The sequence below is a fragment of the Thermobia domestica genome, chromosome 8, assembly GCF_964235325.1.
Source record: "Thermobia domestica chromosome 8, izTheDome1.hap1.1, whole genome shotgun sequence".
NCBI lineage: Eukaryota > Metazoa > Arthropoda > Insecta > Zygentoma > Lepismatidae > Thermobia > Thermobia domestica.
Window position 1 is genome coordinate 16,666,682 of NC_137461.1, and position 27,980 is coordinate 16,694,661.

General features: G+C 35.8%; 1 protein-coding gene across 5 annotated transcripts in view; it reads right to left on the bottom strand.

Annotated features, from left to right (window-relative positions):
* The window catches only part of LOC145692719 (Na(+)/citrate cotransporter-like), a 103,813-nt gene that overhangs the window by 18,986 nt on the left and 56,847 nt on the right, over positions 1-27,980 (bottom strand). For 4 of the 5 annotated variants that reach the window (XM_081768139.1, XM_081768135.1, XM_081768138.1 and 1 more), the window contains exons 8-11: positions 26,595-26,849; positions 24,694-24,782; positions 11,235-11,318; positions 2,797-2,990 (exon numbers count right to left, since the gene is read on the bottom strand). In XM_081768139.1, the coding sequence (XP_081624265.1) occupies positions 2,797-2,990; positions 11,235-11,318; positions 24,694-24,782; positions 26,595-26,849 (622 nt within the window). The remainder of the gene's footprint in view (positions 1-2,796; positions 2,991-11,234; positions 11,319-24,693; positions 24,783-26,594; positions 26,850-27,980) is intronic. The other variant, XM_081768140.1, reaches the window with a different exon arrangement.

Here is a 27,980-nt window from a genome sequence, read left to right on the forward strand (position 1 = left end):
TCAACCTGGCGCAAAAGAAGTAAAGTTTCGCGTATTTACCAAGGACCTTTGTGAGAAAAGGTGGTTAATGATAAGGGATCTTCTGACGAATAGTGTATTAGAGCTCAGCCTGTCAACAATTGCAAGGAGTGGGAACCATCGCCTAAGACCAAACAAAAACGGTTTGATATTCTCAACAAATATGTCGGATAAATCGGATTAAGTATGACTGTTTTCCTAAATTGTACATAGTTCGGTAGGTCTTCATACGGTGAACTATAAGTGTTACCAGCCATAACGCGCGGAATATTGGCCGCTGTTTGCATACAGGAGATATAATCGCGGGTTTTTGAGCTTAATGCTCATTGCTAGGATAAATCCGTTTAAGCTATACTTCGTTGGGAAGCCATATTGTGACCCATCTTGGTCGTGTGCTCATCATCGGAAAGCATCCTACTCATTGCGTTGGCAGCATTGTTAAGTAGGGAATATGCTACGTTAAGTTGCGCAGGCAAAAAAAAAAAAAAAAAAAAAAAAAAAAAAAAAAGCTATTGCAAGAACTGATTGGTATGTAAATATTAAACCTGTCTTGCTTAAGAATAATTGTTTATAGCATATCTTTAGATTTATGTTCTGCAAAGCATTTTGAGTCACAGTATGTTCGTGTTATATTACCGTCCTAAATTCTAGTGTTTCATTTACAATTCAGATCTGCACTGACAAGCGTGGCTACTAAACACTGCATTTATCAACTGTATCATCCTAAACGTTTTTACTTAAAGAAAAACTTAGTAAAGTTTATCAAGATTAGTTCCTAAATAAAATATCGTAAGACGGGGTTACTTTGCACTGCAGGGGTAACTTTGCACAAAACAGTCCTCTGTCGGTAAAATCATGAACTGTAAAGAGGAAATTTCAACTGCCACCGTAAGATAGAACATCTAACTGTATTTTGGGTATAAGGTTTACGGTTAACATCAGTTCTAATTACCCGGAGGATTTGGTGTTGTTAGTGGTGCCCCCCTTATGTCCATGACGCCCCCCAATTGTCTATCCGTAGGTGTCCTTCCATGAAAAAATAAATCTTTTCGATTAATTTTTACACCCCCTCAAACATACTTATATAGATTTTTAACCCCCCCAAATATTTCAATGACGCAGTTTGCGTCATAGCCCCCCTTTGTGGGCACTCCTGGTGTTGTAGAGGTATTGAAAGCAGTCATTGTAAAGACCGACAAAATTTGAAAGATATCACGTACAAGGATCTCCGTCAAAGTTAAATCAGTATTGTAAAATACTGCTGTGTATAATGGGGCTTTGAAGCAATAGTTGAAATTGAAGTGTGAAACGTTTTAAAGTAAATAAATAAATAAATAAATAAACGGGGAGAAGGCGGTTTCAGCCTCTAATCGGGGTTACTTTCCACCGTTCCAAAGTAACCCCTTAGATAGAAAATTATTCCTACCGGTACCTCCTGCCTTCTAATTGTAGGTAAATTTCCTATTTGGATAGATGCCGGAACGGATTTCTTGTTTAAAAATAAATTACGAATAGCGGCGGATCCAGAATTAGTTTGAGAGGGGCTTCACTCAGAAACGCTTCGCATTTTTTAGAAATCGCTCGACTTTTATGCGTGTGTGTGTGGGGGGGGGGGAGCTTGAAGCTTGGACGCATGGGAATGACTAAATTAGATTTTTTCAAAAAGAAATCATGCAATTTGGGTAGGCTTGAGCCTGCAAGCTCAAACCCCGTAAATCTTCCACTAGTTACGGTTGGGATGATATTCTTGGACGTAAAGAGCATCCAAGGCAAATCAGTTCATAGAAATTTTTTTCCCTCCCTGAGTTGGCATTTTTGTGGAATATATGCTAAACTATCAGAATGTGGTTCCTGTGCCGTTATAAGAAAATACATCATTTTCTTTACAAATGTCGATAATTCATACTAAGTACTGATACCGGTACCATCATTCTAATATCAACATTTGTAGATTGTATACAATTTTGTGTAGGAACTAAAATGAATAAACACTAAAGGGAAAACATTGAACAGAAACATTATGTTCGTATGATGAACGTACTTTTTTGTATGTTGTGCAAAGTACCCTCAGCTATGGGGTTACTTTTGCACCAAGTTTATATTTCAATTACTATGGCCATACTGAATGTTTGCTAATGCACTTGCACGAATGTTTTCCTTATATATCTAGCTATTGTGGGCCTTATGCAGAGTCGTTTTGACGCATGATTAGCCTGACTACTGCAGGAAACAAGTTAGTCGAACTCTTTAATATGGCACTGATCGCATGTCAAAACAACTCTGCATAAGGCCTTATATATTTAATATACAGTATTCTAAGACATTACATTTGTAAGTTACATGCAATTTTCTTTAATATTTTTTAAATCTGGTGCAAAGTCGATACAATGCCGAGAGGGGGCGGAAGCCCCGGGCGCCGAAGTAAGAGGACGCAAGATTCAGGAAAAAAAGAAATGAAGGAAAGAAAAGAGAGGGAAAATTATGTTCTGGGGCGCCGCCGTATTCTTCGCCCCGGGCGCTGATTTTTCACGGCACGGCACTGTGCAAAGTAACCCCTTGTTGCTTGTAAGTCTTGTTAAATAAGATATGGCGAAAATAGTGCATCATAATCCTCAACAATTTTGCAGTTTAAGAGTCAATTGGGAAGGAAGATTCCGACATGAGTTTTTGGGATGATTCTTACATATATCCAGAGAGAGGAATCGTACGAAGTTTATACACGTTAAGGTACATTATGCAAGTAATTACTTATTTCCTAGATCGAAACAGAGCGCTTACCAATTCTTTGAGTACTGGCAGGACAATCGCAGCAACAGTCAAATTGCTTGTTACTTGAGTGCAAATGGCGCAAAACAAAGACACCAAAACAACCACTAAATTATTATGTAAGTTTTTAAATTCTTTTAAGGCATCTCTCATTGCATTCGAAAGACCTGACACTTTTATTGACTCAGCTATTGCGAATCCACCACCTATGAAAAGAAACAATGAAAATAAATATCTTAAATGCATAATGTAGGTAAGTTGTTGGTTCCGGAATGGAAGTGTGTCATTATACATGTAGTCATAATTATCTAATTTTCCTTAATATCTAACTTTTATTTTGACCAGTGGCGGATCCAGAGGGGCGATCGCTGGAAGGTATTTTTTTTTTTAATTTATACATAAATTCAACCCATCCCAGAGTTTGGAGCTCTTAAAAGTAGTTCTAAGTAGCAGTATTACAACCCCCCCCCCCCAGAAGTCCGTTTTGGATCCGCCCCTGATTATAACTAATACTCATAGTTGACTTTAGACCTACTATTTCTTTAAGCTCTCCTCACATGGACTTAAACTGAGACCTCAACTCAGGTTACAACTTGACAGTGTTGCTTAACTCAAACTTCCATGCAATGTCTTTTATCCTGAGGTGATGTATAGGACTCAGACGATCCATAAAACTAGACAGGTTTTACCAGCAGAGCCTCTCGTGGCAGCTGTATTAAACAGGCGAAAAATACTTGAAGAATGTGTTACGTACAGGGTAATCAGCTGTCGTAATCGTAACTATTATTGTTTTTCTATTTCGGAATGTGAGTTCATCCACAATATGACTTGGCCAAATATGTAAATAAGAGCAGTCATCACGCGCGGAAAGCTAAAATAAAGAAGGAAAAGCAATTTTCTAGTTTAGGTACATACCCCATAAAGTAAATTCATACCGCGCCGGAGAGACCCTCTCATGCACTGCACCCGGACTTTTCGTATTGCACCAGCATTCTAGAACCGTTCCCTAAAATTACACGAAGGCCACTCAATAATGGTGACAATTAACTCTCATTGTTTCTTTTTTTAATCACTTGGTATCCAAATTACACAATATACTTAAATAACCTATTTTTAATCTCTTAAAAGAGTAATTCGGCCTACATGTGTTCATATCTGTAGTGTTCAGACTGACACTCCTTACTTCACTGCATACTTTCTCAGAGGCCTCTATTCTTGCAGTTATATATATAATTTAATGCTTCAGATTATACAAAAAAAAAAAAAAAAAATACTTTTTGTATGACTATTCATATGATTGATATTTCACTTGTCCAGGTAGCCATGTTTTGAAATGACAGCGAGAAATAAAGTTGAATGTCGTCAGGCGCTATTCCTTTCTGATTGGTAGTTGTATGCAAGTCTAGGAGGAAATAGAAACTGCTTCTATTTCTTCCAAGTCAGGATCCAAACAAGGACAGCAGTAAATTTCAACCTGGACTAAGGACAAGTTAGTTCTCACATGATCGTTAAGTAAGTCATGAGTTTTAGATCTTGAATCGCATCCTTACTGCAGGCCCGTCTGAGACAAGCATTAGTAATTGAATTCCCAGATGATGGAACACGTTACACTTAGCTAACTAACTAACTCTATGGCCTATGGATCCCGGAGGTTCAATGCCGCGTTCATAAAACCCCTCCACTGACTTCTATCCTTAGCCAATTGGATCCAGCTTCTACTTTGTATTCCTATTTCAGCGAGATCCATCTTAATATTGTCCTCCTATCTGCGCCTAGGTCTTCCTAATGGTCGTTTTCCGCTTACAATTAGCTGTATATACAACAAATATACAGTTAAACATCTTCTGTCTAGTGAGGTGTGAGGTCTAAATTTATTATGGTTTGCTGATGGCTTTTTCAAACGTCCCATCATTAAATAAAACGGGAAATAATTAGTCTAAATTTAATACGAAAATATCTGTAAGGAAGTAAAATTTTACAATTTTTCCGTGTTTTCTTCATCTTAGGGACCTTATTCTGTCTGCGTCAAAGAAACGTAAATTTGCGTTTTAGTTTGCAATAGTAGAATTGGCATTTATAATTATTTTTTTACTTGCGTTGCGATCCGAAAATTTTGCGAAGATTAGTACAGAAAGAGACTACACTGGTTTAGATAGGTACCTAAACTAAAAGTATGACAGTAGGGTTGTCAAGTTTCTCAGAGGAAAAAAGGAACACTATTCTCTTCACCACTATTTTGTAGCATTAATCAACTTTTTATCAGATCCAAAATGGCGTCCTTTGAAGAGTTGTTTGATTTTGGGAAATAAGAAATAGTCTGACGGAGCTAAATCTGAAGAATAACGAGGATGATTTTGACACTGAAAGCCTAGATCATGCAATGCCATTGGTGTTTGCAGTACTCCATGAACAGTACAGAACAGAATTCAATTTATCTTTTGCTTGTGCTTTCAATTTACCTTTCAGTTTTGTGAGTAATGCAGACTTTTAGGCAGATAGCCAATGAACATAACTCCACCTTTATCCCAAAATAATGTTGCAAGCACTTTCCCAACCGTCATCTGTCTTTTGAGCTTCTTGGGGCGAGGGCAACTTGAGTGGCGCCACTTCATTGACTTTTGTTTCATTTGAGGATAATAGTGGTGCAATCATGTTTCGTCCATGGTTATTTTGCGTGACAGAAATTGGTCGGTCGAAATGGGAGATGGATTCCCTTGATGCTCTTATTGTTTCACGCTTTTGATCTACTGACAGATTTTTACAATCGTTTTGCCGATAGCTTGCGCATGCTAAAATCATTATGAATTATGGTACCGACGCGTTCCCGAGAAATGCCTACAATCTCTGCCACACTTTTGCTGAAATTCTGAGATTTTGAAGAATAATATCATGAATTTCAGCTACGATTTCGGGGGATAGTCACTGTTTTTCGTCTTCCTGCGTGTGAAGCATTAACTGCTGAGAAATTGCCATGTTTAAATTGGGCCACCAACTTCTTCACCACTGCATATGACAGAGTAGAGTCCCGTAGTATTTCACTGAGTGAATTTTCTTCGGTGTCTTTCCTTGGTGAAACAAAAAATTTGATGACAGCTGATCTCGCAGTTCGTGAAATTCCTTGATTTGGCATACACAATCACTTCAGAGACCTGAAAACCACCATAAGAATTGTATTCATATGAAACTTTGTATTTGTACATATATAGAGATATGTTCCTTAAAACTGTACAATTTCATCATCTTTCATCTTCGGATTGGGCTACGAACTTTACAGTAGCCCCTCGTATATGGTTTCACATACATGCAGAGGAAAAAAAAATGCCCTGCAATCTGGAGTGGTCATCCTGATGCTGTCTTATATATGTTCTTCTCCCATAATCCTGTGGATCTGGATACAGACGTTGTACCAGGCCTGTAGCTAGCCCAAAAATGTAGGGGGGCGGCTGAAGTTAAGGGGGCCCCGATCCAGCCATATTATAGTTTATCACCATATTATAGTTCATTTGCCAGCCTATCGTGAAACTTTTAGGGGGCAGCCAAAATTTACAGGAGGCCTGGCCCCCCTAGACCCCCTGGATTCGGGGCCTGCGTTGTACGTATACAGAGGTAGTATGGAAGGAAAATACAAAAATGTAATATACAGATAGATTGACAGGGAAGCGGGAAGTGCGTTATACATATTGGTAACAACTGAACCAAGCGGCTAACCGTAGAAAACACCATGTAGAGAAGGTAGAGAGTTGTTGATAGGAAATATATGCACCCAGGGGCCTTGGCCAAGGCTGTAGGAAATATATTGCGTACTGCACGACGTATGAAATGTACGGAAAGCAGGGCGTTACGTATTTAAGAAAAGTTGTTAGTGGGAGCTGAGATCAAACAAAAGGCTCCACGCGCGAGAGGCGCGCTCTGTACCACTTACCCACGGTGGTTTACAATGAAGAGAATAAAGACGTGGGTACTTATAAACCAGGGGTGCCCACAAAGGGAGGCTATGACGCAAACTGCGTCATTGAAATATTGGGGGGGTAAAAATCTATATAAATATGTTTGAGGGAGTGTAAAAATTATTCGAAAAGATTTTTTTCATGGAAGAACACCTACAGATAGACAATTGAGGGGGGTGCGTCATGGACATGAGGGGGGTGGACACCACTGTATAGACTAACGTTGTATCGTCGAGAGAGAGAATAAAGACACGTTTCTAGGGTAACTCTGTGCTTTAGAGTGTGTTTTATTATGTTTAAGACGTCGGCAGTAAGTGATACAGACTACAAAATGTCACTAATCACCTTCCGTGCCGGTAACAGAGGAAAGGTGTTGTGGAGGAAACAACTGTCTGTAGGCTACGGTGTTGGGTAAGTTACTTGTAAAAATGTAACGCGTTACAAGTTACTTTACTTTCTCTTAAAATGTAACGCGTTAGTAACGCGTTACTTGCTCCAAAAAAGTAACTGTTACTTTACTTCGAAAGTAACGCGTTACTAACGCGTTACTTTTAGGTCCGAAACTTTAAAAATGTGAAACAAATTATGACTTCAATTTACCGTACTACTATTACTACCGCTATTATTATTATTATTATTATTATTATTATTATTATTATTATTATTATTATTATTATTATTATTATTATTATTATTATTATATTAATAATAATTATAATAACACTGTATATAAAAAGCAAGGTAGGCGGTTTGTATTTGAATACTAAAAAGATAGTTGATTCCCAACCTCGGTAGTCGTGAAGTCTAGGAGTCAAGGACATTGTTCACGAGCTTCTGAATTTGGGTTGAGGGTCTAGGTTGAGTATTCGGGCTCGAGCCGAATACTGTTAAAAGTTATAGGGCACTGGCCAAATATCTTCAAAACTGCTCGGCCCGGCTTCAGAATTGTCAACGACTCGAGCAGCTCGGCTCACAAGCTCATTCACTATCGACCAGAACCGAGAAGTAAGCCGAGCCAACAGCTCACCCAACCGACTCGGCTAGAGCCCTCGGCTCATTGAGCCGAACCGAGCAAATGGCTCATCCCTACCAAGCCGAGCCAGCTCGAGCCATCTTCTCAGTTGAGCCGAGCCGAGCTGAGCTTGTTATAAAAAAATCTCTTGTGGTCTCGTTATCGAGACGAGACGAGATGCAAGTAGTGTCCCATCTCGTGAGCAACACTAAAAGTATTCCATATTACTGTTTAGCTTACACTTCTCATGGTTTTCGTTTTCCAGTGTAATCAGGCCATGATTTCAAGACGACTTAAAACGAACGAGCCATTCATCAAACTCGACTGGACTCAAAACTCGACGCAAAAAAACTGAATCGGCTCGGAATTCGACTCGAGGATATGACTTGACTCGAAACTCGACTTGAATTCGAGTCGAGTCGAATTTTAGCTTGACTCGTGCTCATCCCTATGCGTTAGAAAAAATGGTTGCTTATAATTATTCTGCTAAACTATTTATATAATAATAACAATGTTGTTATGTAAAATTAAAAATAAAGAATATAGAGAAACATTACACTACTCTATAATCAACGGGACTCTAGGATAAGCAAACTGATCTGAAAGAACTCCAAAATTACATATCATCAGCAAACTATTGCCTAGTAATAAAGTAGGTCTGCTCATCAAAACAGTTTATTCATATTAACCTCTTACTGTAAATCGTTAATTATGGCACCCTAGTTGTTGATAAATATTTTCCGCCGGGAGACTTCAGACACTTTACTTTTAAATTCTGCCCCCCATCATTCTCAGCTCTTAACAAAAAGTATTCTTTCAAATGTTCGAACAGTAAAATATTTTCGTTCTCCATCTTTATAAAAACAACACCAATTAAAGTAAAATAGACTACCGGTATCATTGCACTCCTAGTTCACTCACTGAATGCATTGATTTGGAGCTGTTAAAATCTACGACAAAATCTTCCAGGTGCTTGCAATCATTACACGTGATTTCCCAAAGGCTGTCCTCATCTTCAAAAAACAGCAAGTGGCACTACAAATTTATCTGTTTCTCTGTGTGTCTGTGACTGTCTGTCACTGACATACGTAGTTCATGCTCGATTGTTTCATTCTGAGAAATTCACTTACAGGAAAGAAAAATTTGTTTCCGAAAAAAGATATACATATATTGTAGTTACTCATCCGAAATGTAACGCGAGAAAAGTAACGCAAACTAGATACGTTACTTAAAAATTTGTAACGCGTTACCGTTACAGTTACTTTGGAAAAAATGTAACGCGTTACTAGGAAACGTTACTTAAAAAGTAACGCGTTACAAGTAACGCGTTACTTGCGTTACGTTACTTCCCAACACTGGCTACGGACTTCACAGAGATTGCAGCTATCAATTACGTTTAGTGCGCGTATTTCCTTAATTCCTGTCCAATGACGCTTCTTTCCTCCTGTCAATCTATTTGTATATTACATTTTTTGTATTACCCTTCCATAACCCTCTGTATACGTATAATGTCTGTGTCCACAGGATTCTGGGAGAACATGTGAGGGTAAAGACATGCCGAAGATGCCTCGCGGTCGAGGTTAGGTCGCAGTCACAGCCTCGATGATGGCACAAACACATGGATTCATATGGGTAAGCGCATGCCGGAGATATACGTTACATCGCCGGGAATGGTGAATTGGTCGTCGCGATGATAAACAACCGAGTTTGTTTTTACATCGATGTTCAGTGGAAGCATCGCTGTAGCTCGTGCTCTCATTGGTTCTCCCTGAAGCGCTTAATGGAACAAAATCTTCATTTGTTCAGAATTTCGTCTGCAGAGGATTGTATGTGTCATGCTCGAGAGGTTTCGCTTCACTGTTAAATTTGATTATGAAAGACATATTAATAGAACTAGTGAGGAATGTTCCAGCAATATGGGATAAAAGGCACAAACAATATCATAATAGTCAGGGTCCCTGGATCGATCCACTTTGAAGTAAGTTTATGGTAGACAATATCGTGTCAATGGGTTTTCTCGTCGTGGTACTCCCGTTTCCACCTACTTTCTCATTCCACCAGTTTTTCCATCATCCTTCACTTGCCTAAGGCAGCATTGGGATGGCGGCTCTACCGCTCAAGTGGTATGACATACTGCTTACTCTTTCAAACAACAAAACAAAACAAAACAAAAAATTATCTAATTATAAAAGTTTCTTGTTTAGTTGCACCCGTTACGAATCTAAATTTAAAAAACGATTATCTAAAAAAAAAACTTTCGTTCTAAATAGGAAACTTGTTGGAACCATTACATTGGTTTGTGTAAGAGGAACAAAATTTGCGTTTGAATGTACGATAATAGCAAATTGATTGCAATCATCCGTCCTCTGCAACTTTTGTCATACACACAGCATCACAAGTCTTCTAAAAAATATATATTTGTCTTGCAATTATAAATTTTACGTAGACAAAAGTTTACAACGCATCTTCTCTGTTGCAGGAGTTTGTAAGTTCCAGTATTTAATATCCCATTAAGGCTTTAATTATCACAGAATTTAATATTTTAACTAAATATACGTTCTTGTACTTTAGAAGTGGTATCAACTGGTATAAGCTTGTCTTACATTACATTTTCGATGTTTTTATAGCAAAAAAGACATTAAAACTTGAAGCAAAAAAATTACTTCTTTACATGCCCATCTTCTTTTGTACAAACAATTACAATTTTCCATTCTGAAAACGATTTCCAGTTTATGCAGTAAACTTTCGGAGAAGTTGGTAAAATAAATTTCAAATTTGGCAATTAGACCTTGATATGTCGAGTTTTCGTTTTAAGACTCTTCACCTTGGTATGAGTTAACGGTCTCAGATTGTAGCTAGTCGTAATTTCAGGAGATAACCCGAGGGAAATATTCCTCAGAGTTACAAAATTCTCTCCCGTGCTTTTCTTCGATTGTGATCAACCTGGGTTACCACTACCAATATTTTCGCAGTACTACTACTTCATCCTAGCTTATTGAAAATTCCCACCAGAAAATTTTCCAAAATCATTGCTGGTTGTAGGAATTTTTATTTGTCATATCCAACCCCAGAGACGTATGCAGGAATGTATTCCGGTGGGTCCGAAGCTTTTCAGGAGGTCGGAATTCAATATGAGAATGAATGAATTATATTAAAATTTGTAGAATTACCTCTAAAATTACTCTAGATTTACACTAAAGTCGTGAATTCGGGGGGGGGGGGCGAAGCCATAGGACCACCCCATGCATTCGTCTCTGTTCAACCCATATGAAAATATAGGGTCTATATATATAGCTAGCATTAAATACATGTACAATATGTATAATTTGTACATACACAAGGTGAAGTTAAAGTTGTGTTTAGTCAAGTAAAACCCCCATGAGCATGCCCCTTATGGTTATGGGCCAATCGTGAGCCAACGATGGTCCGATATATTAGGCGGTCCGTGGAGTATATATAATCTAATTCTTACAGATAACGATAATACGTACCGAGCAATATAATGACTCCCCAGGGCAACTTACGCTGTACAGTATCCCACGAGATTATAGAAGGAACTGATTTGAACACGCCATCTGCAAAAATAACATAGAAGCATTAGATCATTACGGAAGAAAGAACAAACGATTACCTGCCACTTCAGAGATAAGCCTTTTTTATTTCTCTCCATCGTTTTAAAAGTTATATTAAATGTATTTGGTCTGCAAAATCGAACTATGTAAATTGAGGAGTTTGATATAACAAGGGCGTAAGCAAGTTTACGCCCTTTTTGCATCAGATGCATTTTTGGCTTTTACCATGCTTGTTTAGCCTCCTGGTAACATTTCAATTCAACATCGGAATAAGATGCTGCATATTACATTGTTTTATGTAAGAAAAGAATACTACTTAAATTTTCAACATCCTTTTTCTCCCACTGCATGTTTCAGACTTACGCCCTTATTGTATCAAACTCCTCAATTGTTCCTAGGCATAAGCTGGAACAGACGAAAATTCTCTGACAAGGTTTAACCATCAATTGTCACACAGAATGTTTCTATATTATATTAATAATATATTGGTTTCTGTTGCGATCAATCAAGCAACTATTTCAATATATATATGTACATAATAAGCCACAGTGAAGAAATGAGCAATCGAATTTAAGAGAGGGAGAACCTCCATTGAAGATAACACTCGATCAGGAAGTCCTGTGGAAGCACTAACTCAGGAGAACATTGTCAAAGTGCATGAAATCATCATGAATGCTCGGTGAATGGCCATCAGGCAGATTGCTGAGACAGCGGACTTATCTACTGCAAGCGTTGAACGAATTATGATTAAACTGCAAGCGAACAGAGTGATTAATTTTTGGATTGCTAGCTGCCTTTTGCAAATAAAGTGAAGTTCCTGTATATTGATATTAATATGGGTTTTATGGATTTATGTGTGCATGTGAGGGGTGGTTCAAAATCTAATTCTGTTTTCAGAAGTCGTGAGTGTTAGTTTTTTCTCAACAGGTTTTCCTTTGCAATAGTTTAACGGTGAGTAAACATATTATTAACATGACTGGAGAAGTAGGCTACGCAAGTAGCAAGCAGTTTTTTTATTACATCCATTTAACTTGGTATATTAGCTCGTTAATACATATTAACATTAAATACGTATAAACATTAAATGTGTACATGGTAAATAATATATAGTAGAAGCCTAACATACAGAAGTCGGCACACCCCTGAAATCAAAATCCTAGGAAAATCCCTGGACACCACAGCTTGTAACGATAACTTGTAGAAATATGTATATGTTATTAAGGATAACGCGGCCCGCCTAACCATGTCTTCCGGTCCGCTGGTCAGTTATTGAAAACAATAATTATTATAATTTTTTCTTTTTTATAAAACCTATTAAGAGTGAACTGGAAAATTTCCATCGATCACACAGTGCGAAACGTGGTGTGGGGAAATTTCCCTCGATATAAGGATTGCTAGCTGTACCGACAAAGTTCTAAATACATTATTCTGCTCCTCTTTAGTGAGTAAATACAGTATTTTGGTTACCAGTATAACAGTTGTTTTGTGTTATTGTGATGTAAATTACGATGAACATGTTCCATCATTTAATACTATACTATTCAATTGTCGTAAAAATTATATACCTACAGTGAGGCCCGCGACGCCATTTAGTGCTCTGTGATTGGCCCGCCTACTGTTCCAAGTTGCACAAACCTTGGTCTATCGTATGGTATCATTCCTTCTTTGAGGCCAAACATGTAAAAACTTGTTCTTTCTGGATAGTTCTATATATAGTATGCAGTAGTGCTGTTGAATTTTTGTGACATTTGCGGTTTTCGTTTTTTTTTAGAAAACCGGTTTTCTGAAGACTGAAAACTTTAAATTGACAACTCATATGTACAGAGGCGCTGCCGTATGCTCTCGCCTCTGGCCTTGATTTTTCACGGCACTTCATTGGATAGATACTCATATTGATTGGAATCTGGTGTTTCAAGGCACTGAATATTTTTTTTAAAGTTAACTAATTTAACGAACCTTTCTCAGTATCTTGTTTCCTATTTTTACGTTTTTACTCACTTTTAAAGTTTTTTCTAGTAGCTCTTGAAGAACAGGAAAAAAAGCACAGAAACATTGATGAGAGTAAATATCACAAAAACTATTCACGCGTTCTGCCTGAAGTAAAACAATAAAATATAGTGAACATGGAATTTTTGATCTTCCATCTTCTATGTGTTGTCAAATCCAGTTGGAGTGGGTCAGTGGGTCAAATGGATCGAGTTTTCTAAGTGGGTCAGTGTGACGTAGTCAACAGCATGTGACCCACTGCGATCCATCACCCACCATGACCCACTGCGACTCACCACCCACCGTGACCCACCACACACTCTAACAAACAGACTCACTCTGCTCACTGTATTATAGACAGCATCTTAACAGCATATTTTCACCCTTGACCCTAGCCATAGATACTAAAACACGTTACTGATTGGTTGCAGCTTGAGATTGTCCAAACCTTCTGCGGTATGTGTTGTGTATAATAGTAGTAATAGAAGAAATACTACTTATACTGCACACGTAACGCAATGACATCTTTTAGTATTATTTTTATTTTATCTTAATGAAAAAAGTTTTTTGAAAATTTAAAAAATAAAATATAAAAATAAAAAAATTTCCTTGGCCCGGGTTTGAACCCACACCAAAATCGATTATAATTACTAGCCCATTGCGCAAGTACACTTGGCCACGAAGACTGCCAGTACCAGGGACTTAATTTTTGCTTAATTTATGTTACATGGTTATAAACGGATAATTCCAGCTAACCAGAACCGCGTATTTAGCTCCTATGAGTAGGGTCGACCGTGATTTAAAAATATGCTTCTGAACACTGGTCAATCTGTGTACGTTTTACTTTCAAGGTCTCCATTTCCCTTTTTCATTTGTTTCTGTTTACCTGAGATGAGTATCACTAAGTGAAAAAAGAACTTGAGGCATTTTGGGATATTGATATTGAAATTTTAATTATAGCAATAGAACTATACTACTACTTGGATTTCGGGACAGACAGCTTTTGAGTTTTAGAGGAGATAACTACTGGAAAAAATACAGGTACATTTTTGAATCACTGTAATATATAAATTATTATATGAAAAAATGAATTTTACTATATGTTCCTAATCATTACAGCCAAATTGCAGTCAAAAGAAATTACTTTTGGTATATAGCTAGGCGTTAATCCAAACTGGGATGTTATCATATTGCTTCCATTATAATAATATCCTAAGGCATAGTGGGGATCCGAATTTTTGGGAAAAAATTGAATATCTCACAAGCCGTTAAACTTACGGAGGTGAAATTCAGTATATTAAGTCATTATTCAAAATGAACAGAACGTCTCCTGCATTTTTTTTTAAAATTCTTTATGCGGAGGGGCGGTGCTTTCTATATATCATAAATTGATAGTGGGCTAGTTTGTAAAAATAATCCAAAACGATCGATATTATTTGAGAAACAAAGAATACAGTGCTTCGCATCACATATATGCTTACCATGCACTTTCTACTATAATAATTGCTGAAGCTTGTTTATTAATGGGGCGCTTAGAGCACAGGGAAATTAACCCATAAAGTTGTGAGAAAAATGGACATAAAATTTATAATGTAAGCTTCTGTACGTTGGTCTACTAACCTTGATTTGGGACTTTCAAATTTGATCCGTTTTTCCACTGAAAAGTATTGATAATTCAACACTGAAATAATTAGACCATGATAATTTAATGGAAATTCATCGTAATCTTGCCATTACCATTTTATATCGTAAAGGTCAGATCCACCGTTATTGTAACAGAGTAATGTTTGAGCGATTGACCGTAGAAATTCGAACTACGATTAGTAAGAATTTCACAACCTGGTTTAGTTACTGTTTAGTCGGTAAAGAAGCCGTGGATCATGTGTCAGAGCTGATGACGATGTGATTTCGTGGGTCACTTGTTCATGGTGGGTGGTGGGTTAGAGTAGGTCACGGTGGGTCGTGGACCATGGTGGATCGTAGGTTAGAGTAAGTAACTGTGGCTGATGGGTCAGTGGGATCGTGTGTCAAGTTTTCATTGACCAACGCTATCTGGTCAAAACTGTAAAACAAAACCAAACAAAGAGCAATATTAATACACAAAACGCTCAACATCTTAGCTATTCATGACATAACTATTGCATGATCTGAATAACTCTAGTATATCCACAAATCATGATGTGTCATATTTTAACGAAATACAACATGGCTTTTTCGACAACCTGATACTTTAAATGTTAATACGCAAAGTTCATTGATCTCATCACTTATACACTTACTCTCTTATGTTCATCAAAACCTTTAGGGTACTTCCCATAGATATAGAAAGGTGAAATGTAGTATCCAAGCTTGGTGTAGCGTGCAAGTAGATATAAAAAGCAACAGGATGATATTTCCCTCGCCCAAACCCCTACAATGGAGTGTGTTGATTATTCAACAAAAAGACTTGAAGTCCAATCAGAAAATTTGTAAAATATAAAATATGTAGGCAAATCTCATCTTTGTATTAATAATAATAATAATAATAATAATAACAAAATTACAATATCAATTACGTAAACAACACCTTCCAAAAAGAATTAATGCCACGACGGTCACTGTAATACCAGTTCTCTACTTTCACACTTTGCAATCGATTCCTCATACAGAGGTACAAAAATAAACTAGTAGTTAAATTAGATAAACATAGCACACACTATTTCTACACGTGTTTATATAATTCAAAGAACGTGAAATTGATATCTACCCTCTTTTCTTCTTTGGAAACTAGAAGGTGAAGAAGAATTGTACTGTAAATCGGGACCATCGCTGAAAACAATGACGTAGCCTCAACGTGAAGAACATTTCGTGATATGTTCCTGATTGAGGTACATCTATATAACTTGTGTTTGGGTTAAAGAAGGAAATCTCGACTAAGTGATTGTGACACAAGAAACGACTCATTATACGAGCATTAGTATTTTTATAGTCTTACATGCAACGATTTTAACTAGCTAATAGTTTAGATGAAAGATGAAGTGATGCGGTAGATAAGTGGGGTTGCATCTGTCTAGGCGTTCTCAGAACTGCAAATAACCTGGACACCAAGTAATGGAATTATAACAGTCATGGGTCCAGGTATTTATACGAGTGACTGTACAAACGGATTTTTGCGATGAATTTTATAATCGTCATGCAAATCAATTGTTTAAAGAATATGAAATTAATCATTATAGTATTCTTTCCGAAATTAAACGTGCTTTAGCAGAACGACCTATACGCACATTAAAAGGAAGATTGTATTGTTATTGTACTGTAAAAAATACTTATCATTACATTAATGTATTAGATCAAATTGTAAATAATTATAATCATTCATATCATTTCAAGTATTAAAATGGCACGTGCAGAGGTAAATGATTCCAATGTGAATCAAGCGCGGGAAACATTATACGGAAATAACATAAATAAAAAGAATATAATTTGTAAATTTAGTCCGAGTGATTATGTTCGTGTTAGTAAGTATAAATATTTATTTAAAAAAGGATATGTACCTAAATGGTCACAAGAAATATTTATTCTTGATAAATGTATTAAATCAAATCCTGCCACTTATAAATTAAAAGATTGGAATGGTGACGAAATTATAGGAATATTTTATGCACAAAAATTACAAAAGTAATTATAAATTCAAAGAAAACTTATCTAATTGAAAAAGTATTGAATAGTAAAAATGGGTGGATGTATGTAAAATGGTTGGGATATCCCTCAAAAATGAATTCGTGGATTATATCATGTTCTATTCAGTCTGCAAAATGAATTCGAAATTTACACACAGCTTTTATGTTACTCTTCCTTCAAATTTAAGTAATATTTTTTATAATATTACAGCTAAATTTCGAGTGAAATTAGCACAATCTATTGATTAAAGTGATGGGGAATGGGGTGTTGCATTAATACAAATTAATATTCCATGGAGTTTTTATAATGTTGGTGAAAATAAAGAAATTATAATCACTACTGTTATCGATGATAAAGTTGAACGTCACCAGGTTCAAATAACACCAGGATATTATTCATCGATTGAATCTATTCTACAGTTGATTCCTGAAAATGTTCGTGTTACATTATTTACTAAATAAAAAACAAATTGTTATTAAACATTATTTAAAATTAGAAGATCAATGTATGATTAATATTACAGCAGGAATACAACATATTTTTGGATATTAAAAATGTTGTATACACAAAAGTTAGAAATGTTGATTTAACATTAACACGTACAAAATTTCCATGTAATTTAGATTATAATATTCCCAATACAATTAATATATGCGTCGCTATTGTAAAACAACAACAAAATATAGAACGGATAGTTCGAAAACTTAGTGTATATAATGTACAACACGGACGTGTAAAATCTTTTGTGTTTCACACACCGCATTATGGTAAAGTTGAAAAGAAACATTTTGATACAATAGAAAAAACTTAAAAGATAAACATGAGTTGAAATTGCCATTTCGTTTTAGAACTTCAAAGCTAACACTTCACTTTAAATGTAAACGATTTCTGAAAGTATTGATCATAGTTTTTACATTACATTAGTTTCAAAGACTAGTACAAATGTACGGTATATCCTACAAATAGTCCAAAACATTTTATTAATCAATGAAAAATAATATACGATTATCAGAATCCGATTGGTACGCAGGATTAAGTGAAGTACATATTCCATTAACACAATTAACATGTTATAATGTTACCGAAGGTGAAAATGTTATATGGTACAAATTTAAAAATGCAGAGACTATGAAAAGTAAAGTTGTTATTGCATATTATCTAACCATTCATCATTTACTAGATGAATTAAACGCAGTCTCAAGATTTATAAGATTTAGTTTTTCAAATATTAAACATGTTGAATGTTATAAACGTGTAGAATCAGTTACACTATCACCTACACTAGATTTACAATTAGGTTTTTCTGGAAAATCGGACCTTGTTAAAGAACGTTGTGGATTTAAACAACCCTACGTAGATATCGGATATCCACGATAAATTTTTATATATACATATATACAATATCAATTTTTACGTGTTACAAAAGGCCATTATTACGTATAACAATCTTTGATATTAAATATGGAAAAGTTCTAACAATTACCTTTGAAGATATTCATTATATGCCACTTGCAAAATTTTGTTTTAGCAATTGAAATACTATTAAAAGATCACGCAGGGCGATATTTGCCATTTTGTTCTGGGACACTGACCCTAATACTACATTTTAAACGCTCTGCTGCATCTGCTAAATAATAATAATAATATTAAAGATAAGATCAAGTGTTTATCACCGTGGACATGGAATACCATATTTTTCAGGATCTGTACCGGTATATCAAACGGGACAAGCTATAGGTAGAGTCTTTAAAGGATTGTTTCGTTTTGCTTTACCATTTCTTAAACAAATTGCAAAAACAGTAGGGCGTCAGGCGTCAGAAACGGGAATACAAGTTGCGGGTGATGTATTAGAAAATCGTCCATTTAAAGAATCTGTTCGCGCTCTGTAGAAGAAGCTGGTGATAGTTTGAAGACAAAAGCGATTAATAAAATCGGACAGTTGCTAACTGGAAGCGGTAAGAGACGTCACGCAAAAGGAAGGCTCCTGCAATTGTAAAGTTTGAACCACCAAACAAAACGTAAACATATAAACGGTATCTTTTAATAATGCCACTCCTAAATTCAGATAGTTCTGAATGTTGTACCAATGAATTTTATTTCTTTTCTATACCAATAAACAAACAGCTATTGAAACAACTACAAATGCTGAATATCGGCCTATTTCTACATTAACCTCTGAAGGAGCTATTGAATTTGTTATTCCTGGAGAAACAGGGGAATTTATTCATCTCGCATATCTATATCCTTTTGTACGTTCTAAAATTACAAAAGCTGATGGTACAAATTTAACTGAAGATGATACTGTTGCACCAGTAAATAATTTCTTACATTCATGTTTAGTCAAATTGATATTTCGTTAAATGATAAATTAATTAATTCTTCATCAGGATCTCACCATTATAGTGCTAACATTGAAACATTATTAAATTATTCATATGATGCTTCTCAAACACATTTAATATGTGCCATGTGACATAAAGATGCAGCAAAACAGTTTAACAAATTGTGTAATATAATGGTGGTTTTCAAAAACGTGCTACTAAGGTGAAGAATAATAAATCTTTTGAAATGTACGGACGTCTTCATACTGATATTGTAAGTTTAGATCATATGCTTCCCAATAAAGTAAGTTTACGTGTAAAATTACGCCGAAGTAAAGATAACTTTTGTTTAATGTCTCCTGAAAATACTAGTTATAAAGTTGCACTAGAGGAAGTTATTCTCATGTACGCATTGATGTAGCTGCAGATTTAGCTATGCAATTAAATACGCGAATTGTTTCGGAAACGGTCAAGTTACCTCTGACAAGAGTAGAGACAAGATCTTATACTATACCTGCACAAGTCAAGTCTTAGAACTTTGATAATCTCTCCTTGGGTTATGTTCCTAAAGGCATGTTTATTGTTTTCATCTCCAACACAGCTTTCAATGGGAAATCACATCTTAATCCCTATGAATTTCGAAACTTTAACGTTAACAAACTGCAATTACAAGTCGGCTCAAACTCATTTCCTCCCAACCCCCTCACCCCTGATTTTACTAATGATTTATATCTTCTAAGTAACTATACTTTGATTTCAGGTACTGGTATATATTATCAAAATTAGTCGCATACTGTTACTCTTGATGAATATCCAAATGGATGTGCTCTGTGTGCATTTATTCTGTCTCCAACAGAAACTTTAGAAGATAATACTTGGTATGTATTACGTGATTCCTCTGTAAATTAAAAAAAGTATCTTTTCCAGAAAGTTTAACTGAACCTGTTATATGGATTATGTATTCCTTAGCACAAGTAGACAAAATAGAAATATTTATACTGATAACACCTTCTAATTTATTCAATTGAGTATGACGAGCGTGGTTGTACACTTCTCTGCTTTTCACGATAATGATGATGAGTTTATTTTAAAGAAGTTAGCCATCGTATCCTGACGTTCCCTTTTTCCAAAATTGGATTTCTAAACCGCCATATTCTTAAAATAAGTTATCTGAGCCGATCATAAGTATAAACAAATACCTAAGTGAAAATGTATATGACATTACGTGGCACGAAGGCAATGTAGAGTATTCACATCTTAAGGAAATACTTCAAACATATTGTTCAAATACTAGAAGCATATACACAATGGCTTAACTAAAGGCTTGGGGACCTACCTGCAGACATCGTGAAGCGGGGCCCCTTCTCTACGTTCCACTTCACGTTTTGGGGCGTCCCTGATGGCTTCAGGCCCCCCTGCAATGCGGGGTCTGCGGGGCCCTTATTTACGCCCCTGCATATGCACTTACGGAATAACCAGAAAGCGTTTTCTTCAAGAGATTGTTCAAAGAAATGTTATAAATTTAGAACAAATGGACTGTCCAAAGTATACTTCATTAACCTTTCACGTTCACAAGTGTGCGCATAATAAACATCGTTTCGGACAATATAGGTGCAGTGTTCATGAAGCATTACTGTATAATAAATATGTAAAAGTGTATGACTATGTTTTACATGTGAATAACAGTCATAATTACATACCTACTACGATTAAAAATAATCATGCATAGTGACGGATTGTTAAGTGTTACTAACTGATAAAGTGACTTGTGCAAGTGTTACTGGAATTTACCCTATTGACAGATTTCCTGTAATGGTAGAACCTTCTGCTGCACATGTGATTAATCTCGATACCTCTGATTCAAGTGGTTCACATTGGGTTCCAGTGTACATCGGTGAGAAAAAACAAGGATATTACATTGATAGTCTTGCTATGGCTATTCCCTAGGAAATAAATTTTCATCAAAAAATACTAAATTATATTTTACAAATAATCAACTATATCAGCACGATGATTCTGTGTTGTGCGGATCTTTTGTTTTATTCTTTTTACATCATATTATTCGCACTCAATCATTTCAAAGTGTTTAAAAATGTTTAACAAGAAAAATTGAAAAAAGAATAATAATATAGTTTATACACATGTAAACAAATTTTTTAAAAGAAAACAAATATTTTTTATTTTTATTATATATACAATTTTTATTATATGTACAATTTCTCATTTTACTATTTTAAAAAATTACATTCCTGCATTTTATTTACAATTTCAAAGATAACCATTGCAATCTTGATAATGCATTAGTTAATGCTGTTGATCTTTCATATTTCCACCAATAATTCAACTGTTGTGCATTACGATATGCACATCCTGATTTCTTTACAATATTTGTGTGAAAAGAACAATATTCAGTAAATGTGCTTCCACATAACTCATTTAATGAAGGACAATGTTTTGTTTCTAATTTAATAACATTATCTAATGCAAATATTCTCTTAATCCAAAGAGATTTCTCTAAACCTTTACAATAAAATGTTGAATTCTTTGCATATAATTGATATACAATGTTCCGTATGAATGATATAGTATATCTAAGTCTTGCTATTCCACTGCAAACCGTGTAAATTTAATGTTAACCAATTTACTTTTGCCAATATAAGGTTAATAAATTATATTCTAGTGGTGATTTTACCAAGCAATGAAAATTTACTCTATCATCGCATGCGATTAGACAAAACTCAAGAATAATAAATTCATTATCAGACATTTTAAAACCTTTAATATCAATAATATAATGATTTACGCATGGTGAAATTTCATTTCTGCGCTGAATGAAAAAGGTATAATTTTTGCAACAAATTCTGTATTTTTAAAAGATCATAAAAGACCAAAGATCAAAGTTTTACGCATAAAGCATATAAATGAGATTTCATTATGTTCTTGTTCAAACACTTCAAAGAGTTCACTAAGAGTTTTATGAAGAGATAAATACTTCGTTGCAAATGTTCCAGTATTGTGAAGACGAGCACAATCATGAATATTTAATTGGCAATTCACGCATTCAATTGGATTATTATTACATAAGTCTACTTTTATAGTTTTTAATACATAATTTACATTAATATTTTGAGCAGTACATAACACACATGAAACAATAGCACTATTCGAATACATTTTTTTCAATCTGGAATGCCAGATTTCCGTCTCTCTTTTCTTATTAAAACATCCAGTAATTCCGGGAAATAGTCGTATATCATTTAATAATTCCACATATGTTTCATAGAATTTTTCTCTTGTTAATATTCCGATAATATGTATCTTTGCATACAGGTAAAACACAACACTAAGGCTTACTACAATACTCCAGGCAGTGGTATCCAATGGCTTTGGGGGTACATTCGTAGAATTATGAGCATAATCATGATAAGATCCTTCTCTACAACCATCGCATATTAATGTATCATTAAAATTCCATTTTTTCATAGCCTTCTTTATACATTCTTGGTCCACTTTTCAACACACAATCACAACAACAGTCTAAACTCAAAAATCTCGTTGTTCTTGATAATACAGGTGGAGATGTTGTTGGGATTTCTGAATCTGTTAGCACTGGTGATTCTATTGCGTCAATATCAAATTCTTCATCTGACGATGATTCGTATATTTCTGTTTCAGCATCAGATGATGATGCTTCAGTGTTAACATCGCAAGGTTCCTTTTTCTCAAAGGACTGCATGATGTATCTATCTATCTATCTATCTATCTATCTATATATATATATATATATATATATATATATATATATTCCCCTATAACCCGTATTTAAAGTATTTTCATAGTCACAAAGTAATCACGTGTTCACCCTTAGCGGCGCTAAACTTCTTTTCTATTCTCCGACGGCATTCTGTGATGCCTAAGCACCACGGTGCAGGTCTTCTTTTCTATTGGCTGTCGGCATCAACATGTACCAATTGTCATTACCCTAGAGCATCAAGTTTCACTTCCACCCACCCGCGTTCCAAAAGCCCGCGAAAAGCTCAGTTAGTCTCTTGAATTCAGCAGAGAAAGACATATCTGAAGACTGCTCCGCATCCTGGTATAAGTACAAGCATCAAAAGCTTCCACAAGAAGCGAACATATGCAAAAAGCAAGTCCCGCATAAATAAAGTTTATTTCCCCCATCTTTAATTTTATTCGATTACAATCAAAGATTGATCAGAGTTTTCATAAATGAAATGATCCCTAAAACAGTATGATCACAGCATAGCTGTTCTGCATTATGTAAATGACTTTCGTATCGAAGCGAAGAAAGAATGTTTATACTTTCTAGTATTTTCTGAACAATTTATCCGTTCACACTCATTGAGTGTTCTGTTAATAGAATAAACTGAGCTCCCTATGGAAGCGATCGTTAAATATTATGAGATATTAAAAAATAATAATACAAAAAAATAAATGATAAGGAAAAAATAAGTTTTTTTACAGGTACCAGTCTTTATAGCGGTAATATTTTAACAGGGACCATTCACTTCTTCTTGTTCAGGTACCATAGGAAAAAAGCTTCTGGGGCCAAGGGCTACAGGAACCATTCTTTACAAGGAAAAGGGGCTACAGGGACCATAAGAAAAATTTCTTTTTCTACAAGGACCATTCTTTACAGGGGCAATATTTTAACAGGTACAATTCTTTACAGATGCCAGGGGCTATAGGGACCATAGGGATCAAGTCGTAACACAAGCTTTTCATAACTAGAATCGAACCCAGAAAATCAGGGAACAATAACTATGCTGGACATACTAAAAAGAAAAGCTTCTGAGAGCTTTTAAAAGACATAGGGGCCATGTTTCACGGGAGCCTGGACGGTTTGGGAGCTTCTACGGCCATGAATATATTTTAACAACTAGGTTTTCATACTAGAGTCGAACCCGCAAAACCAGGGAACAAGTATAGCAGGTACACGAACAAAAATGTTTCTGAGGAGCCAGGGACCATGATTCATGGTCATAGGACCCTTCTAAAGACAGGTGCAGTCCTCTGAAGCCATGGATCATGCTCATGGGAGCCACAGGAAGCAAAGAGGTCGTCAACCTCACTCCAATCTTCCAGGAAGCACTGAGACCGTTCCAATATCACGTTAAACATCATAATCATTACGAACTACTTAATTTACAGTTATGTCGGCGTGATTTGTGTATACAGACGTAGACTGTACTACTTAGTGGTTTATGTTACTTATTATCAGCGGTAATCGGACTTTCTAGCCACCCTGTAAATGTATAGAAATCAACTGTGCTTATATTTTTAAAAAATTTTGAAAAAGGTTGTTGAAATGGATTTTGCTTCTGTTTTCTCAATCTTAAAATTAAACTATTACTTCGTTATTTAATTGCTGACTCTCTCAAAACCCATACCTTCGTTTCTGTTTAAGAAATGCAAACTGGATGGTAAGATAAACAGCAAGAGACATGTTAAGGTTCCTACAATGCTGTCCTTGATCCTCCTGAAAAAAACAAAATTAGAAATTTCATATTTTATGAAAAGAGACGGGACCTCAATTTGCTAAAAGTGATCGTTTATTGAAACCAATATTTTTAAGTCTAAATAATCCTAAGGCTCTATTCAAATTAGGTAATTACAATATGAGAATTCCGCTGAGTTCCAGAAAATGTTAGAAGTGAATAAACAATATACAAAAATAAGTAGGACTGCCACTCTTGTTTCTTTCTTTCTTTTTCTTTTTTTTTTTTTTTTGCTTTAAGAACTGTGGTTTTCCAAAACTCCTTCATATGTACAGGGTGTTTCAAAACAACACCAACAACGTTTGGGAGGTGATTCCTGACACCAAGACAAGACAAAAAGTATAGACCAACCTAGGTGTACAAATGCTTCCTTCCGAAGTTATAGGCTGTCGAAAACATGACAGGATGAACTTTAAAGGTCCATAGCTGCAATACTATGGGACCTACCGTAGTCGGTCAAGACTTCGCTTAGGAACAAATATGTTCCCTATCCAAATGTCTAAGTTTCAGGATTCTGTGGCATTTCTCCAACAATTTTTATACAGGTAGTTTGTGAGTACTTCAAATTTTATGCCCGTATTTAAACTCCCTCTATAAAAACAATCTAAAACACTCATGATAAAAAGATCAGTTGCAGATGTAACTGTCTTTCTTTTATCATCATTCCTCTAAGATCAGATTATTCTAAACTACATTTTAAAAATTAGATTGTGCTTAATAAATCTAGTGCTTTCACTGGTGGGTTGTTTAGTGAATTATGTGCTATGATAGGAGCACAGTCTAATGCATTTTGTTAGCATTCAAGGCCAGTACTCAAATGGAATTTCGGAAATGACCATCTGAAATATTGAAGAAAGGTAGAAATCTGTTTTGTGTAACAAGGATTTAGGTCAGTCGGTAAAACTTCTACCAACGATAACATTTGCACACAACGTTACTAAAAATGTATTCTCTCAATTTTTTCCATTTGAACTTACAGGCCAAGAGTACTACATCCAGCTATTTTGAACACTCCTTCCCAGTACAAAGACAATGCAACTAATCCAAGTGAATTCGAAGAAATCTCAGAAAAAGCGCAAGAAAAATGGTTTGCAACACATAAAATAGCTATAAAATTTTTCGACAAACGACACATAAGACCCATGTTCAAAGATAGTGAAAAAGTGTAGATTTTACACTACAACGAAGGAAGGAGGCACGCGGGCATTCTGGGGGAAAATTCGTAGGTCCGGAGTGGAAAATTCAAATTAGTATTACGTGAAGTATAAGGCGGCTCTAGGATAATAGAAGATTGACTCCATTGCAATACAGCGGTTAAAGAAATATTATAAGAAAGATTAAGAACAAGAAAATCAAGGTAATTTGTACCAAGTACCGACCAAAATTTGCAGCGAAGTGGACACGAAACAGGAAAATCATGAAGGAATTTGTCCTGAGGAAATTTTCATCACAATTACACTAACTATAGAAAAAAGTTTTCCTATTTACTCTCTTAATATCAAGGAATTAATATCAAGGAATTAATAATAAATTTACCAACGTTTGTAAGGAAGGATAGAATCCTGACTTAGAGAAACCAAGAAGAAGGATGTCTCATAAAGTAAAAATTAAACTTTTGTAGCTACAACCTGTGGGAAGAATACTTATCTAGTATTATTCTAATTCTATATACAACAATTAGAACATTACGTAACTTTTGTGCCCTTAGTTTGTAACAATACATACATTTTTTTTTCGATGGGACTTCCCTCAAAGGACTAAATTTTTACACATTACGTATAAATTATACTTACATATCCACCTCCGTTGTTACACCATTTGGAAGCGTAACGAGCTTAGCGTTGTCCGGCTGGACCAGCTCAGCCCAGCCAGTAATAAATTTCGGTTTCATGAAGAAACACAAAATAACAAGTAACGCCAAGTCTAGAGCTACCATAACCTCGGAAAATTTCATTGGTCCTAACTTCTGTAAATCTGCGATCAAAATTTCATTGATTTTCGCCTTCTTTAGCTTCTTCTGTTCCTCAGTCAATGCCACTTTGTGTTTTCTGTTCAGATTCAAGAAAAAAAATATTATTGTTAAATTTCAACTCTTTCCGTATATGTATTAAAAAAATCACATTAGAATTTAGCAGAATGTAAGAAAATAAAAATAAACATTTGATTTACCACTTAAGGATCAACTTTTATGCAGAAAATTTTCTGAAAAAGTCATATTTTAAAGAAATTTGGTTTTCCAAAACGTCTTTATATATTGTGAAATTCTGCGGAAAGCACGTTAGTAGAGACAAATAATGATATACGGGATTTAGACTTTTACCACAACCGTTTATAATAAAATTTCGCTATAATACAGCATCGTATAATACTTTAACAGAAGACTGTTCGAAGATCAATAATGTTCCTTATTTGATGATAGGTGATTAGGATTGCCTCAGGGCCCAGTCACAGCTAAGAGACATATTTGGGAGAACTTCAGGTGCTAGTCGCTACCAAGAGGTCGATGTATGGTCTCTCATGTCAGGGGTCAGAGCAGCGAAAAAAGTGGTAGAAATTCTCGGGGTCTAGAATGAACCAAAAGAAAAGGATTAGGTTCTTCTCAGGGCTCAGATGCAGCCAAGAGAAAGTAGGAAATCTCAAGGTCTAGACGCAGCCCAAGGGTTGTGGTAGGAAGCTCTGGACCCAGACGTAGCCAAGAGAAGTTAGACAATTCCAGTGTCCAGACGCAGCCCAGAGACTATGATGGGAAGGTATCAGGACCCAAACGCAGACAAGAGGTTATGATAGGAAGGTATCAGGACTCAGACGCAGACAAGAGATTAGGATATGAAGCTTTCAGGATCCAGACACAGCCAAGAGAAGGTAGGAAATCTCAGGGTCCAGACACAGCTCAGAAGTTGTGGTAGGAAGCTCTCAGGATCCAGATGCAGCTAAGAGAAAGTAGGAAATCTGAAAGTCTAGACGCAGTCCAGGGGTCGTGGAAGGAAGCTCTGGACCCAGACGCAGCCAAGAGAAGGAGGCAATATCGGTGTTCAGACGCAGCCCACAGACTGTGCGGTGTCTTTTATATAATATCTTCGTAAATCCTCGTTGCTCCTCGTTGGTTTTGTAACTGGTGATAGATAGTACTGGGCGTTGCTGCTGCCGTTGGAGGCCTTGACTGGTACAGTCTGTCTCAA